The sequence below is a fragment of the Eupeodes corollae genome, chromosome 3, assembly GCF_945859685.1.
Source record: "Eupeodes corollae chromosome 3, idEupCoro1.1, whole genome shotgun sequence".
In the NCBI taxonomy this organism is placed as follows: Eukaryota; Metazoa; Arthropoda; class Insecta; order Diptera; family Syrphidae; genus Eupeodes; species Eupeodes corollae.
Window position 1 is genome coordinate 119,619,647 of NC_079149.1, and position 15,286 is coordinate 119,634,932.

The 15,286-nt window shown below is 32.2% G+C and overlaps 2 protein-coding genes across 3 annotated transcripts in view; both read right to left on the reverse strand.

Moving 5' to 3' along the window:
* Window positions 1-3,363: 3,363 nt before the first annotated feature.
* LOC129948959 (rho GTPase-activating protein gacF-like) lies at window positions 3,364-15,215 on the reverse strand. 2 transcript variants are annotated; one of them, XM_056060121.1, is made up of 2 exons: window positions 15,075-15,215; window positions 3,364-8,428 (listed from the first exon to the last, which is right to left on the reverse strand). In XM_056060121.1, exon 2 carries the CDS (start codon window positions 8,419-8,421, stop codon window positions 6,115-6,117), a length of 2,307 nt encoding a protein of 768 aa, XP_055916096.1. In that variant the 5' UTR covers window positions 8,422-8,428; window positions 15,075-15,215; the 3' UTR covers window positions 3,364-6,114. The 2 variants fall into 2 exon arrangements, with proteins under 2 accessions (XP_055916096.1, XP_055916097.1); XM_056060122.1 differs by having other exon boundaries at window positions 3,364-8,425; window positions 15,075-15,196.
* Window positions 15,103-15,286, reverse strand: part of LOC129948960 (slowpoke-binding protein) — a 55,129-nt gene continuing 54,945 nt past the window's right edge. Inside the window, exon 12 of the mRNA XM_056060123.1 lies at window positions 15,103-15,272. Coding sequence (XP_055916098.1) covers window positions 15,233-15,272 — 40 coding nt within the window. The 3' untranslated portion in view covers window positions 15,103-15,232. The remainder of the gene's footprint in view (window positions 15,273-15,286) is intronic.

Consider the following 15,286-nt stretch of genomic DNA (forward strand, 5'->3'; position numbering starts at 1 on the left):
TTGGTTGAAAAACTCATAGAAATGTCAGTGGGAGATTGAATACAATTGAATGGCATTAAGCATTGCCAGGTAAGTTGGACTTGAATTGATTGGGACAAGGTTGTTGGAAATGAGACATGCGTGATGGCAGTAGTTAAGTTACACGAAGAGTATTGTAAAAGTTCAGAGAATTTTCAGCAATACGTTTTTCAATTTAAATGTTTGAATAATATTTTATGTTAAATCTATCAAAGGATTTCATAATTGAAAGTAAGCGTAGACTGAAAGTAGACGTTGATTGAAAATGAAATGAAAGGAAAATTTGTTCTGAAAGAGATCTGTCATTTGAATTGTTTAAAATTATAGCACACATTTAATTTTTTTGAAAAAATAGAATAAGCTTTTTAGGAAAATTAATTTCCGTTAGGAGAATATGATTTTTGTAGCTAAAAAATATTTGTGCCAAGCAGAAGGAAATTCAAATATGGACATTAAAATAGAAACATCAAACAGAGTTTTAAAAATTCAATTTTGTATTGACTTAAAAATATTTTCTTCATTTTCTTCTTCTTCAAACTAAAATTACCCATTATTTGTAGTAAAATTATAACATAAAATATTTAAAATTCATAAATGTAAAAAAATGAAAAAAATTTCGTGGACATTAAAATAGATACAAAGATTTAAAAAAAAATTAAATTAAATGCAAAGCTATTCTGAATATAAAAGTTATTTTAATACCTGGTAGCCTTTCCATAAGCTTAAATTACAGTATGACATCTGTTCGACCACTCTTGACCGTTTTCTGGATTTATTTGGGATTCAGTTCTTTCAAATTAAGCCTTCTAATGGTTTTTCTAGCACCATTTCCGAACAAATTTATCTTTGTTTTGCATTTTGCGATACAGTATTTTAAGTTTACAGTATCTTGAATAACAAAATATTAAAACAGAATTTTGACCATTCAGTTCAAATTGAGCATTTCACTCGCTCCCCTTTTTTGGCAGATAAGATGTAAATAAAATTTAAATGACCTTTTTTAATTTAAAATACTTAAATGGCCATCTTAAGTTGGCCAACAGTGGTTTATCTTTGATTTCTGATTACTAAAAGTGGAACTTGTAAATTAAAAAATTGACAAAAGAATCCTATATTGTTTTATGTTCCCCACAACTGAAGCCTTCAAAAAAGACCTAGCATACTTTTTGCCTCAAGTTCTAAATCTACATACAAACATGGATGTGCTTTTGCTTTTATATTTTTTGAAAAAAGTATAGTCGTTTTTACAGATACCCTAATTTGCAGGCTTAATATATATATATTGTCGTTTTTAGAAAAAAAGTTTTCAGTCATTATGGTTGTGAAATTTAAATTTGACTTGATTCATTACCTAAAATCCTTATCATCCTTTTATCTCATTAAGTTACTTTGTATTCCTATTTTCTACAAACATTTGTATACAAACAAAACCAAATGTATTAATCTTATTAAATTCAACAAAGCAGTTCAGGTACTGGTCCGCTAGTATTTGACAAAGGAACAAAAATTGTCCTCATGTGTACATGATATATTTCAGTCAAATGGTTGTTGCACATGCTAACCTTATACGTATTAAACATATGTAGATGGCGATAAGATCGTGAGGAAGAACTAAATTCGAGAAGTGTTTCTTCCATCATAGTTGATTTGATCTGCGAAACATTGGCAAAGAACGGAATCCCTTTAGAAGACTGTTGTGCACACCATGTGCAGCTCACAGCCTTAACTTGCGTGGAGGCGATTCAGTGGAATGTTGTACAGCCGCAAACACATTTTTTGGTGTTGTTCAAATGTGTTTAAACTTGCTTAGCAACAGTGCTCAACGTTGGGAAATTCTTAAGAAAAATGTGCCTGGAACTCTTCATAAACTTTCCGATACAGGATGGTCAGCTAGAATTGAGGCAGTGAAACCATTTGCAAATCATCTGAAAAACCTTAAAACATCATTAGAAGCCTTGAGTGATATAAATTTAATTGCTGAAGCTCAAAGAGATCTAAAAGGCGTTTTAAAATATATGCACTAATTTGGATGCGTCCTGATGTCTTCGATTTGGTGCAAGGTTCTTAGCACTATAAATAGAAGAAGTATCCTTCTTCGAGCCAGAAACAGTACTGTTGACGTTAAAAATCGAGCTCTCGACAAATTGATCTCCGATGTGAACATTATGAGAAACGGATGGGATCAATTTTTATCTGAATACAAAGCTGTTGGGGGATGTTCAAGAATCGTTCCAATCGAACCGAAAAAGGCAATTAAAGAGACATTTTGAATAAAACCGAGGACCTGGGAAGCAAATGGAATCAGACGAAGGAATAAAATTCAAGAGAAACACCTTTCTCGTCGGTTGGATACGATGAAAAATTGTAATGCTACATTTTTATTTTTATGACAGTTTTCAACAATGGACGAACTTGAGATTAAAAACTCCGCTACAAGGTTCATCCAAAAGTATAACTCGCATGTGTCTCAAGAGTTGAAAGAAGAAATAATTCATCTCAAACACATTTTTGAAGCCAATTTTAAAGCAGAGCTTCCGCTTTTGAGTTCGATCAATGTTATTTATTCCCAGAACTTAGACTGATTCTGTTCTAATCGCATGTAGAATTATTTTCTATCCATCCTCCATTTTAACTAAACTGGACGATACCCTTGAAAATGATTTGATGATAAACACTTTTTTCAGTTCACTTTGCAAACAAAAAATGATTATTTGCGTTGATTCCAACCAATTTAAAGTTATTCGTAATTGAAATTAGAACGTGCCATATCAGTAGGCATGAACCTAAAAAAAAAATGGTAAATATGCAGGGGGGCAGAGATTTTTCCGTCCCGGGCCCGGAATTCCTCTCGTCAGCCCTGAGGATAAGGCTAAGTTTTGCGGGAACAATTTTTCTGTTGTGAAAAATAATGCTTCATTTAAAAATAAAAATAATATAATAAAAGAAATTAGCCTTTTTAAATAATATCACCGATGTTTTTATTGTTAATTTAGATTTATACAACATTTTGTACATACATAATAAATTCAAATAATTCCATACATTTAACTAAACATTTATTTTTTTCGTATTTTAATTTAACAAAAATCTAAATAATATTTATTTTTAATTTTCCTGGGAAACAAAAAAAAAAAAACTATATTCTACTCATTTATATTATACTTAATTTTATAAATAGGTAGGTTTTTATTAATGTAATTATTACTCTGTTAAATAACATTTTGTTAAAATTAAGACAAAAATTGCTCACTAACGGTCTGATTGTTTATAATTATTATTGTGTAAATAAATTGTTTTCTATTACATTATTTTTTGTTTTTCAGATTAACGTTCTTTTTCTCTTTATTATTTTTTTTTTAAATATTGAATTGAATATGTTTTTACTATTTTTTAAAAAGAGAATTTTATTATATTACTCGTATGTAAAGTCAGATTAATGGATCGTGTCTATATTATTTCTATATTTATAATATACTATTCGATTTGCAATAAATGTCTTGAAAGTAGGAGTGTGTTTTTGGGTTAGTTTTATTCTATTTAATTGCTAAAACTTAGAAAGTAAAGTGTGTGTGTTTTTTTTAGTTGTTTAAATATTTCGAAAAGAATTCTAATATTTTACATTTTGTAGGTTTTTCTTTTTTTTTGTTGTAGACACTAAAATTGTTTATTGTTTTATTTCTTATGATTTTATTTTTAGAAATTGATATATTGCTGTTCGGTTTATGATCTAATCTCGCTGAAGTATAATTTAATATTGTTTTAAATAAGATTTTCATAAAAAATAGAAAATTGTTAAGATAATACATTAATTCATAGATAATAATCTAAATGCCATATTGAAGGTGAAGTTGATAAATAAAAAAGCAGTTAAAGAATAAATTGCATGCTCATTATTATTATAATGTTTATTTGATTTGATTTTATTGTTTTTTTTGTTGTTGTTTGTTTGTGGAATGAAAGTTTTATATAATAATTATAATAGTGATACCCTATTTTATAATATATATTAACAATACAACAGAAGATAAGTTATTTATATAAATTTTAATTAAAGTAAAGCTCATTATTTTTTTTGTTTTATTTTATTTATTGTTTAAGTTTATAGACGTTTTGGTTTTAATGTTATTATTTACAATTTTATGTAGGTAATAAAATTAGCTAGTGTAATTTGAATATTTTTCTAAAATTGTTTATTTTATTTTAATGTTTTTTTTTTGTTTTGTTTTTATAACAAATCAGTGTGAACCTTAACTAAGTTATTTAAATTTTTTTGTTTTAATTATTAATTACCTAAATTTTATCATAAGGATGGAGGTGTGATTAAAGCGCAAAATTGTTTTGCTAGAATTATAATAATACTAGTCATTAATTTTTTTTTTACAATAATTGTATTGGTAATGGACCATTGAGAAGTTTTATGTTATAGTTTTTGTTGGAATTTTTTTGTTATTGTATGAAGAAGCTTCAGTTAGGTATAAGTGAAGGAAGTGAAGATTTGAGATAATCGCGAACCTAATTCATGAGAAACCACTTTCAATTTATATAAAAAAATTCCTTAATTTGGTTTGTGATCTTATTTTTTGAATTGAAACCTAATAAATTAAAGCTGTCATCACAATTTTGACATGCTTAGGTTATCTAGATGCATAGATTATCTAGGTGGTGTTTACTTTGAATAGATCCAATTTATATTGTATAACCTCGAATAGAACGGTGTCTTTCAGCTTGGGATAAATCCGGAGACAATTTCAATGGACTCTTATGAAGCGACTAATTTCAACGTTTTATCAATTTATCTCAACAAACATTTATTGAATTAAAGCGATAAAAACAATGAGTTTTATTTTTAAAAGTCCAATATTAAAGATGTCAAAAACTTAAATTGGCTAAATAATTCTAATTTGTCAATATGAATCCTAAGTAGAAAATCTGTCAAAAATCATATTATTTTCTCAGAATTTCTTTTATTTTCTTCCGAACTGTCCCGCATTCTAAACATTTTTTTGTGTATGATTTTGACAGTAATTTAGACATAAAATTATAGAAATTGACAGTAAATGGAACACACCCATTATAACTTAAACGTCAGAAATATTTAAGGTTGAATATTGACAAGGCAAAGTGATATAACATGAGTTGTAATATGAAATTGACGGATGAGGAATTGAGAATTAACATTTATAAATATACTTAATGTATTTAAAAATGTCTGATTATATAAATCGTGCGTTGTTTTCCATAAGTATTTTTTTTATTTAAACTTTTTGCTATCTTTATTTTCGTTGGAAGAGGTTATAAGGATATAAAAGCAAAAATTCAAAACTCAGAGGATAAAATTTTAAGGATTTGATTTTTCAATTATTTTGTATCCCAAGTAGGAAGAAAAAAGGTACAGAGCTCATTTGACTTTTGAGTGGAAAATTCTGCTCATATTTTGTTTTCCTCTTATGGCGGAGAAAATTCGCAGAAATCTGTAAAACATAATCTAGCCAATTAAGTTGCATGCAACTTATCACTACCATTTTTTAAACTTTTATAATTTTGATAGAAATCTTATCAAGAAATGCATGTGTGGCATGTTTATTTTTAAAATCGAAAACCCTAATATTTGAATAGGATTCTTTTTTAAGTTAATTCAAGTAATTTAGAGTTTACTTTATACACGAAATCTGTCAAAATTACGGTTCTCATTCTGAAAAGATGTAATATTTATTTTAAATTTAATTCTTGAAATTCGGGCGGTACTTTTGGAGTCATCTTAATATTTATGAACTTCTTAGCTTACTTCTGTTTGTGTTTCAAAATTCTAAGATTCCCTAGATTAACTATTTGTATCTTTCTCTTGCAGTAATATAAGGAACAAATCTCAAATTCTTCTCAACCTAAACTTTTATAATGATTTTTTTCCAACTTCATCTCGGTAATTTTTGTTTTTTGTTTTGTTCGCTACTATTTCTAGAATGTATGATTAAATATTTATATTTTTTAAGTACAAAAGGAAAATATCGACGAAAAATTATAAAACATTATGTTAAATAATGAAAATTATAAAAAACCGAAATAAAAAAAACGACCATTTTAACAAAATTGCGTATATCACATATTGAGATCCGGCTCGGTTGGACTTATCGGTGACATTTCAACGCTGTCCAGCAGCGGAGTCTTCTCCTCACTACAGCTACTACTATGTGGATCATCGGTAGCACGTGATGTAGTCGTTGAGCCAAATATTCTAGCAATGTCACTGTAATGACGTCTGCTAGGTGACTCTTCCGTTGAGCTCGATACATCATCGTCATCGCCATTCGAATCGATGTAGTTGAGGGCATGGTCGAGGCTCTTGAAAACCGAATTCCTAACATTGCAGGTTATTGTTGGCCCTGCTGATGAAGGCAGAACAGCCATTGAGGTGGTCTTCTTTTTGGTCCTTGTAGTCGTTGTTGTTGTTGTTAGAGTGACACGATTGATGGAACATGTACTGAGGCTTTTCAAGGATTTATTGTCATCTTGATGGAAGGTTTCGTCTTCGGAGAAACATTCGCCGCCGATGCTGTGTCCATTGCCAGTGCTGCCACCGCCGATAGTGGTATTGATGGCTGTTTGTCGGAGTTTTGACAGTCCGAATAGATGGCGCTCGGAATGCGATTTACGCCCATCGATTGTTGTGGGCATATCCAGATCTCCCAGATCTTCACTTTTCGAACTGCAATACCGACGATGGGGCGAGCTGCCATTGCAGTTCTGTGAGATCTCGTTGACCGAGCTGCCCCGATTGAGTCCACCATGACGGGTGAAGGATGATGACGAAGACGAAGAGAGGGGCGATGAGGCCTCATAGTGATTGTCTCGTAGCGAAGATGGGGAAAGGCGACACGGCGACGGAGAGTGATTCGGAGATTCCAAAAGTGAATCGTTAGACTTGGCTATGCGATTCTTCCGGTAGAACTTACTGTCCCGCCAGAGGGTATGCCTGCTGTCCCGTGGTTGAGAGTTGCTGGCGGCATTAGTTGAATTAGGCGGTGGCTCAACGGCTACCGTCACACTGCTGGTGGTTTTGCTGATTCGGCTGAATGAAGTGTGTGTGAGTTTCTTGTACTTCTCACTATTGTTGATGTTTACCCTGTTTTCGGAATTTGTACGGTTTTGTATCGGAATGAAGGCGCTATCGATGCGCTGCTCCTCTTCCAGCGACCGAAAAGCCAAGCGGTTGGCGTTCTTCAGGTGATACTTCGACTGTTTGCGATTCGGCGACATATCTTCGAAGGAGCATACCCTGTATTTTTGCGAGAAAACCTCAATGGTGCCGGAGCGCTTAGAGGGGGAGGTGGTGTAAATAGAGTTCTGGTCGTTGACCAGAATCTTCGGCGGGTCAAATTGAAGATTGGACGTGGACGCTGAGGTGGTTATTTGGATCTTAGGCGATAGTGTGACGGGAAACTGTTGTGGACGATTGTGATTGTTGCTTCCCGTTGTTGATGTTGTGAAGGAATTCTCTTCGATGGCTAGGAAATTCGGTGAGCCCTCTCGACAAGGCGTCGAAATGGCCGAATCATTAGATTGTCCATTGGTCGAGACCGTCGCCAACTCAAGGCAGGTCTCGCTGCCAGCTGTGGTGGTTGCAATGATAATATCCTCGACTCCCTCATCGATAGGTGATGTGATGGACTGGAAACTGCTGAGGCGAAAACTTGACGAACCGATGGAGAGGTCACCATCAGTCAGTGACCCAAAAGCAGAGTCTTGTGAGGGATTGCTGCGTCCGTATTTCAAACACTTCAACGAGTACTCGAGGCGACGACTTTTCGAATTCTTATAACTGCACATGTCAGCGGTAAGCTGGTGATTGAATGAGGTAGTGGCAGTGCCAAGAGTAACTTGACCTGATGTCGATAACTCGACTGCATCATCATAACAGTTGTCTCCTGCCCCAGCCGCGCCCGCACCGTTACCGCTACCACCACGGGATGTGGTTGCTGTGGAAGCCTCACTTGAACTACTTCCGTCTGCACTTGGGTTACAATGTGCCGGTTCTCCATTGATACACACCCCAGCGGAGGTGGAGGAGGCGGCGGCTGTATTGGTGGTGGAGGCCGAGGAGGTTTCATTGATTGAGCTACTATTGTCATCCGAGTTGAGGTTATGTTCACAAAAATGCGGTGATGGGAAAGTAAGTGGATCATATTGGGAGTGCGGCTCGTGCTGCTGATGCTGATGTTGCTGCTGCTGCTGATTCTGATTCTGATGGCGATGGTGCTGGTGGTGATGCTGATATTGGTGTTGTTGCTGATGGGGGTGATGATGTAGATTGAAGGGATGCTTATAACAACTGTGGTTATTGCCCGTAACCACAATCTCGTCCAACAGGCCTTCCTCCGAATCGCTTGATATATCAAATGAATCCATTGTCCTGCTGGATGCATGAACATAAACATGGGCATGATGAGGATGTGCGTTGTGTGATCCATATTTGTTCGATAACCAAAAGGAAGATAAAACAGAGAGAAAGAGAGATTGCTATTAGATTTTGTTATGGCCATGGCAAGAATTATAATAGAGGAATGTTTTGGGCCTATTTTTAATTAAATTAAATTAGCAAATAGTGAGTGTTGTTGCTTTCTAATTAGGTTCTACAACAATAAAATTACATTATTTAGGTGTGTCTGGCTTGGGTATCTTTTTTTGGCCCATATAGTCAACAGGATACATATTATACGGTACGTGTCATATAGGTAGGTGCTCTAGGAGTACTTCTAAAAACAGTACGTACATAGCATACAACCACAAAGTAACTAAAATGCTTCGCATGCTGAGAGTTTCGAAACATTACATTCCAGGAGGGCATGCTTTTTGGTTAGATATATTATAATGATGAAGTAAATAAACTACGTATACAAACAAGTGAGGTATTGGGAAGTCGGTATAGGGGAGTGGAAATTAAAGGGAGTTTGCTATATTTAGATGGACGAGCATTGGAGCGACGGGGGTGATATTTTAAGTTACAGACAAATTATACTTTATATATTTGTTTTTAGTTGTGGAAAATATTTAGAGTGCATTGCTTTTAAGTATAAAATCAAAAACAAAATGAAAAACAATCCAGTGTGTGCAGATATATTGTAAGTTGGTATTTTATTCAAAACTAAGTGAATTGCATTGCAATTTCGTTTAAAACATACAACACTTCTGTTAAAATGCGGTGTAAAGGTAAAACAAGAGAAAAACAAACTTCCTAGGTTTAAAGGTTTTCGGTAAGTTAACCTAACATTCGGAGGGGTTCTTATTTGATTTAATTACTTTTTTTTAAACTCAATATCGAGAATTGCTTTTTGCTTTTGTTCTTTTAGTTTTGGTATTAATTTACTTTCAAACGATTGTTAACTGTACTCAAAATCTAAATGGACATTCAAAAAATTTCCAAACGTCAGTGATGAAGTAAATTAACTTTCAAGGATTTAGTTTATTTTATCTCTTTTGATTTGGCAGATAAATTCAAGTTATTTTTTTTTAAACTTAATTGATATAAAATTTTTCGAGTTTTCATGTTTATTGTTTGAAAACAATTTAAAAAAATATTAAAATTCAGACTTGTGGTGTTCCTTTTCTTTTTGCTGCCATGTTTTTCTTTCAAGAACCGTTTTTGGACACTTGAACAAAATGACAAAAATTCCCCAAAAAATCACTTTGAGCATACAAAATTTCGAAAAAATTGCTTATTGCTCTGAAATGGTATTTTGTTGCCTTTTATATATTTTTAAAGCGAATTTTTTATTTATTAATTCATTATTTTCGGTTTAATACGAAAAAAATAACAAAAATTCCTACTTTTTTTTAGATCTTTAATATAATAATGCTTTTGAAAAGCGTTTTAAGACTCTAAAAAAAAATGATGACACTATTTTCATACAAGTTTTCAAGTGCAAAACTCCCTAACGTACCTATTTATTTTTTTTTCTTCAAAGAGTACTTATTCCAAAAAATATCAAGCACTTATACAATTTGAAAATGAGCCGCGTTCTGAGAAATGAGGAACCTCCAAAAGTCAAATACTGAGACGAAAAGTGATACATACTACAAACAAACAGATCTATTTGTCAGCCTGACTGAGAGCGAGAGAGAAACGTTTTTCTGGTTTTGGATAGCAGGCATCGTGGTTTGCTTTAGGTTAAGTAATTTTTGTAATTAAGAATTAATAAAGTTTTTTGGTTAATTTGCAACATTTGGTGTGAGATGCGGGGTTGTGCTTTCGAAGATTGTTGATAGAGTGGAAGAGCCTATAGAATTTTTCAGCAAGACATTTTGAAAACCAGAGATAAACTATTGCGTGGTAAGAAAGGAGCTCCTCGCAGTAATAAAAGCAGTCAAACACTTCAAGCCGTATTTCTTGGGAAGCCACTTTACATTACGAACTGATCATTTATCTCTACAGTGGCTGATGGAGTTTAAGGAACCTGAAGGTCAGTTGGCTCGATGGTTGGAGAAATTAGCTGAGTACGACTTTACTGTTACACATATACCAGGAAAGAACCACAGAAACGCTGATGCTTTGTCTCGGAGGCCTTGTCTCCAACAATCATGTTGACACGTGATCTCGCTATAGTATCCAATCTGGCCATCGTAGATGACATGGCAAAGTTCCAAGACGCCAATGATCAACTGAAAACTGTCAAAGATTTGGTAAGCCTTAAACAAAGACCTTAAAAGAAAACTATTTAACCATCCGATCCCGTATTAAAATCATGCTGGGCTATTTTCAAAACCTTATGTTTTTGTGACGAAATTCTTTACAGAAAACAATTTCATCGCACGGATGTTGCTTACCAAGCTGTCGTACGGTATCCCTTCTCGAGGTCAGTTTGGAATGGCTAAAACCCTTAAAAAACTTAAGAGATCATTTTATTGGATCGGCAGCTTAGAAGATGTGCGAATATGGTGTAAGTGTTGCAAGGTTTGTCAAGCAAGAAAAAAACCGAGTCCTCCAGGAGTAGCTTTCGAATATCTTAGGACCACTCCCTCGAACTGATGGTGGAAATTGATACATAATGTGTTGCATAGACTACTTTTCAAAGTGCCCTAAATGCTTTGCGATTGCTGCTCAAACAAGTGAAACTATAGTGAGGCGCCTTATAAATGATGTCTTTTCCCGTCATGGTATGCCGATGCAAATCCACAGCGATCAGGGTAGACATTTTGAGTCTGAGATATTTTTCAAGACAATGAAGCCTGGGTATCGAGTAAACAATAACAACGGCTTTGCAACTTCAATCTGATGGAATGCTAGAACGGTTCAACTTAACTATACTGGACAAGCTAGCGAAGTTCTTTGAACAACATCAACGCGACTGGGATCAACATTTACCACTTTTGATGCTGGCCTATTGAACAGCAGTTCATGATGTTACTGGTAAAACGCCTGATATGCTGTTTTATGCCCATGAGCTTCGTCTCCCTGCAGAAAATCTCTTGGCACCAAATCAACAGGACGGCGAGGACATCAACAAGAAAAAGATTCGCGTAAGACTTAAAGAAACACAAAACATCATCCGTTATAGACTGGAAAACGGCAGCAGACAAATGAAGCATCGCTATGACTTACGTAGCACTAAGCAAACTTTTGACCCCGGGACATTAATTTTGCTTCATAATCCCACAAGTAAAAATTAAAAGCCCGAAGTTACAATCGAATTGGGATGGTCCATATGAGATCCTTCAAATTATTTCTGACGTTGCAACGCGTTGTCTTCCAGAAAGGAAGAACACAGAAAATTGTTCATTTTAATTTTAAAATTACTGTTTTGGAAATTTTATTCATAATGATGTTCCAATTTTCATCCATACGTTAATTTTTTCGAAATTAAATGTCCATTTCTACTGTTTTAATTCTGCACACATGAATTATATTTGGCTTATTGTATGTCATTGTCTTTTATTCTCACTTTTAGCATTTAATTATATCTACGCATAGAATCCGTCTAAATGTTGCCTGTTTTAAAATTAAGACTTTCTTAACCATCTAAAAATCCTTCATCTACATACATAAATGGTTAAAGTCGATATTTTAAATACTTATCATTTTTCCCTTTAAAAGGATAGTCTCACTCTTCAAGGATCAACTAATTACACCATAAAATAAAATAAAGGAAAACTTTTATGAAATCACCATAAAGCTGAAGTAAAACTTTTGTTAGCATTATTGCTTGCCTTTAGATCTGTTATGTCTATTTAGTCTTGTCTAAAGCCCTAAACCTTAGTACTTATAGTAAATTAATCTTTATAAACAATATAAAGACGCAAATTTCTCTATCAATTTAATTCGTATCTTTCCCCTTAATAAACATAAAATTAAACACCAATCACAAAAATCAAAATGAAAATTAAAAAATATTCTTAGCATTTTTTTTTTTTCAATCTACATCTACTAAAATTATAAAAAAAAATAAAAAGTTAATATTTCAAACGTGTGAATTTTTATTTTGTAAGGCAAACAATATTCTTTAATTATGTGTAAATTTTATGTGTCAGCCAAATAGCCATAACAACTCAAACAGCTCAATCAGCCGTCCCTTTGATGGATTGATAAAAAAGCTAAGCTTTTACTTTTGATACTTTGTTCTAGCCCAAACGTATATAGGTACATACATATGTATTTATATACTCATGTATTAAGTAATCAAAAAAGTGGGTGAAAATTATACACCTGTTGCCTAAATAATAGGAATAAATATTAAGTTTTTGGTATGCAACAAATTTTAATTTTAACAATTTACTTAATTTTTAAATTCGTATTTTTTTTAAATGTTGATACTTTTTTGAAGGCTACTTAAAAAACTGGCCAAAAATAGGAACACTTGGTTTAAATTTAAAACATAAATTGTCTTAAGTCGAAATAGTAGGCCCAGCGATTCCGGCCGTCTGTATGTCTTCTTCAGTCCAACAAGTGGATTTAGTTTGAATTCGGTAATTTAGGTTTTAAGCAGATTTGCACCAGGCGAGTTTTTAAGACAAAAACTATTATTTATCCAATTATGGCAGAAATACCGCCCAATATGTGTCAAAAAGTGGTCGAAAATTACCTCAAAACAATCGATGCTTGCAAAAATTCGCGTGGTGTCCATTTAAATGATGTAGTGCTTCACATATATTGTCAACGTTCAAGCTTAATAATAAAAAGAGGCTGAAATGCGACGCACACTGATAACTTCCCATTCCTTCTGTCTATTTGTCTTGCTTAAAAGTTTGTAGGTTTTCGTGTTGGGTTAAAATTACCAACAATATTTTTCATGTAAAGAAATAGTTTAATAGCATTTCTTAAATGTTTACAAATTGGATGAAAAATAATTTGAGAGATATCAAAAACCGAACATCAATTTTTACCAAATTTGCATACTATTTTTTGTAGATTTAATTTTCTTATGAAAACAAAGGACTGTTGAATTTTTATTTTTATAAAACAAACTACTAAATATCGAAAAAATATTTTCTGTGAAATAAAAAAGTTTGAAGACAATATTTTCAATTTTTGAAAAGCTATTTGACTCGAAAGTAAATTTTTACGAAGTTTTAATAATGTTTTTTTTTTTAGGTTTTAGTTTTTGTAAAAAAACAGTCAAGTAGATTTATCTCAAAATTTTACCGAATGTTGTCAACAATATTTTTTAAAAGATAAAAGTAGTTTAAATGTAGTATCTCAAAGTTTTGAGAACATATTTGAGTGGAAAATCATTTTTTACCAACTTTTATTAATTTTTTTGTTTAGGTTTTTACTTTTTGTAAAAAAACTGTCCATTCGATTTTCCGAAAAATTTTTCGGAATGTTGAAAACAATATTTTTTATAAAATCAAATAAGTTTGAAGCCACAATCTCAAGTTTTGGAAAAGATATTTGAGTTGAAAATCAATTTTTACAAACATTTAGTAATGTTTTTTTTTGGTTTTTATTAAAAAAAAAAATTGTCAATTCGATTTGTCTTAAAGTTTTACCAGATGTTAAAAACGTTATTTTTCGTTGAACAAAATTGTTTGGAGATGAAATCATTTTTTATTGGTAAAATTTTCGAGATGACAATTTTTTTTTCAGTTCTTTTTTTTTTGGATTTATAAAAAAAAACGTGAATTGGATTTTTTTTCCAAAAATATATTTCAAATCTTAAGCGATATTGGTTCGTGAGATATTTATGGTTAACCAAAACTTTCACCTGTTTTTTTGCATGTGTTACTTCTTTGGAGATTGTGTATTAAGAGGTTATAGTCTTAAGAGGTTATAGTCTCTTACACGATACAAAGAGATTTTGTAGAGCTGATTTGTGTTTAAGAATCTTATTACGATTTTTCTCTAACGGCTTAAATAGATTAGTTAAAGGTTTTTTCTGTCGCTAAAACCAGATTTAAACTGACTTCTTGTGGTTTCTTTATATTATTTCTATTTTTATTTGGATACGATTACGACATACCAGTGTGGTCTAATTAGTACTTAGACTCACCACCCAACGGTGCCAATATCGCAAGAGAGATTTACTATCATCTTGTACATTTCGTTTAACATTGTTAAAATATCAGCTTGTCTGCGGTTTTAAGAAAAATGGAATTAAATGAGACTATTCTCCAAAATTTGTTTAAAAGTGTTCCTATTATTTTGACCACCTTATTTGTATCGTTTATTGACTCATAAAACTCAAAATTTAATTAGTTTAAAAATACATTAACCGTAACCGTTTAAAATAGAGCCTTTCAACAATTTGATAACTTTACTTTATTGACAAAAACAACAATTAAAATTAAATGTAAGAAATGTTCCTATTATTTTGACCATAGCTGTATATTTATATTATTTTGCACCCTCATTTACGTTATTTCAGGTAGCTATATAAAAATTATATAATTTACACAAAATAAAATACAATAGTTAGTACATACTACCATTACAAAAGTTTTCATGTCTCTTTTTGTTAATGTTTATTTATTTATTTTTTGTTGTAAACTATTTACATGTGAGATTAAGTTAGTTGTAGAGTAGATACAGTTTTAGTTGCTCTTTTTTTGGTTTTATTTAATAAACTTACCCCTACATGTGTCATTTATCTGTCATTCTCTGTGTAGTTTTAGTAGAGTGGTACATTCAACACAATCCAGGTTAATCTTTTTTTTATTGGCTTAGTTAGGTTTTCTTTTTGTTTAGTTTTATTTTAAAATTTAATTTTTGTGGTGGAAGGATGGGTAATTAAATCAAACGAAACACTTCATAGGGTGCAGGCGGAAAACTGTTAATTTTTTT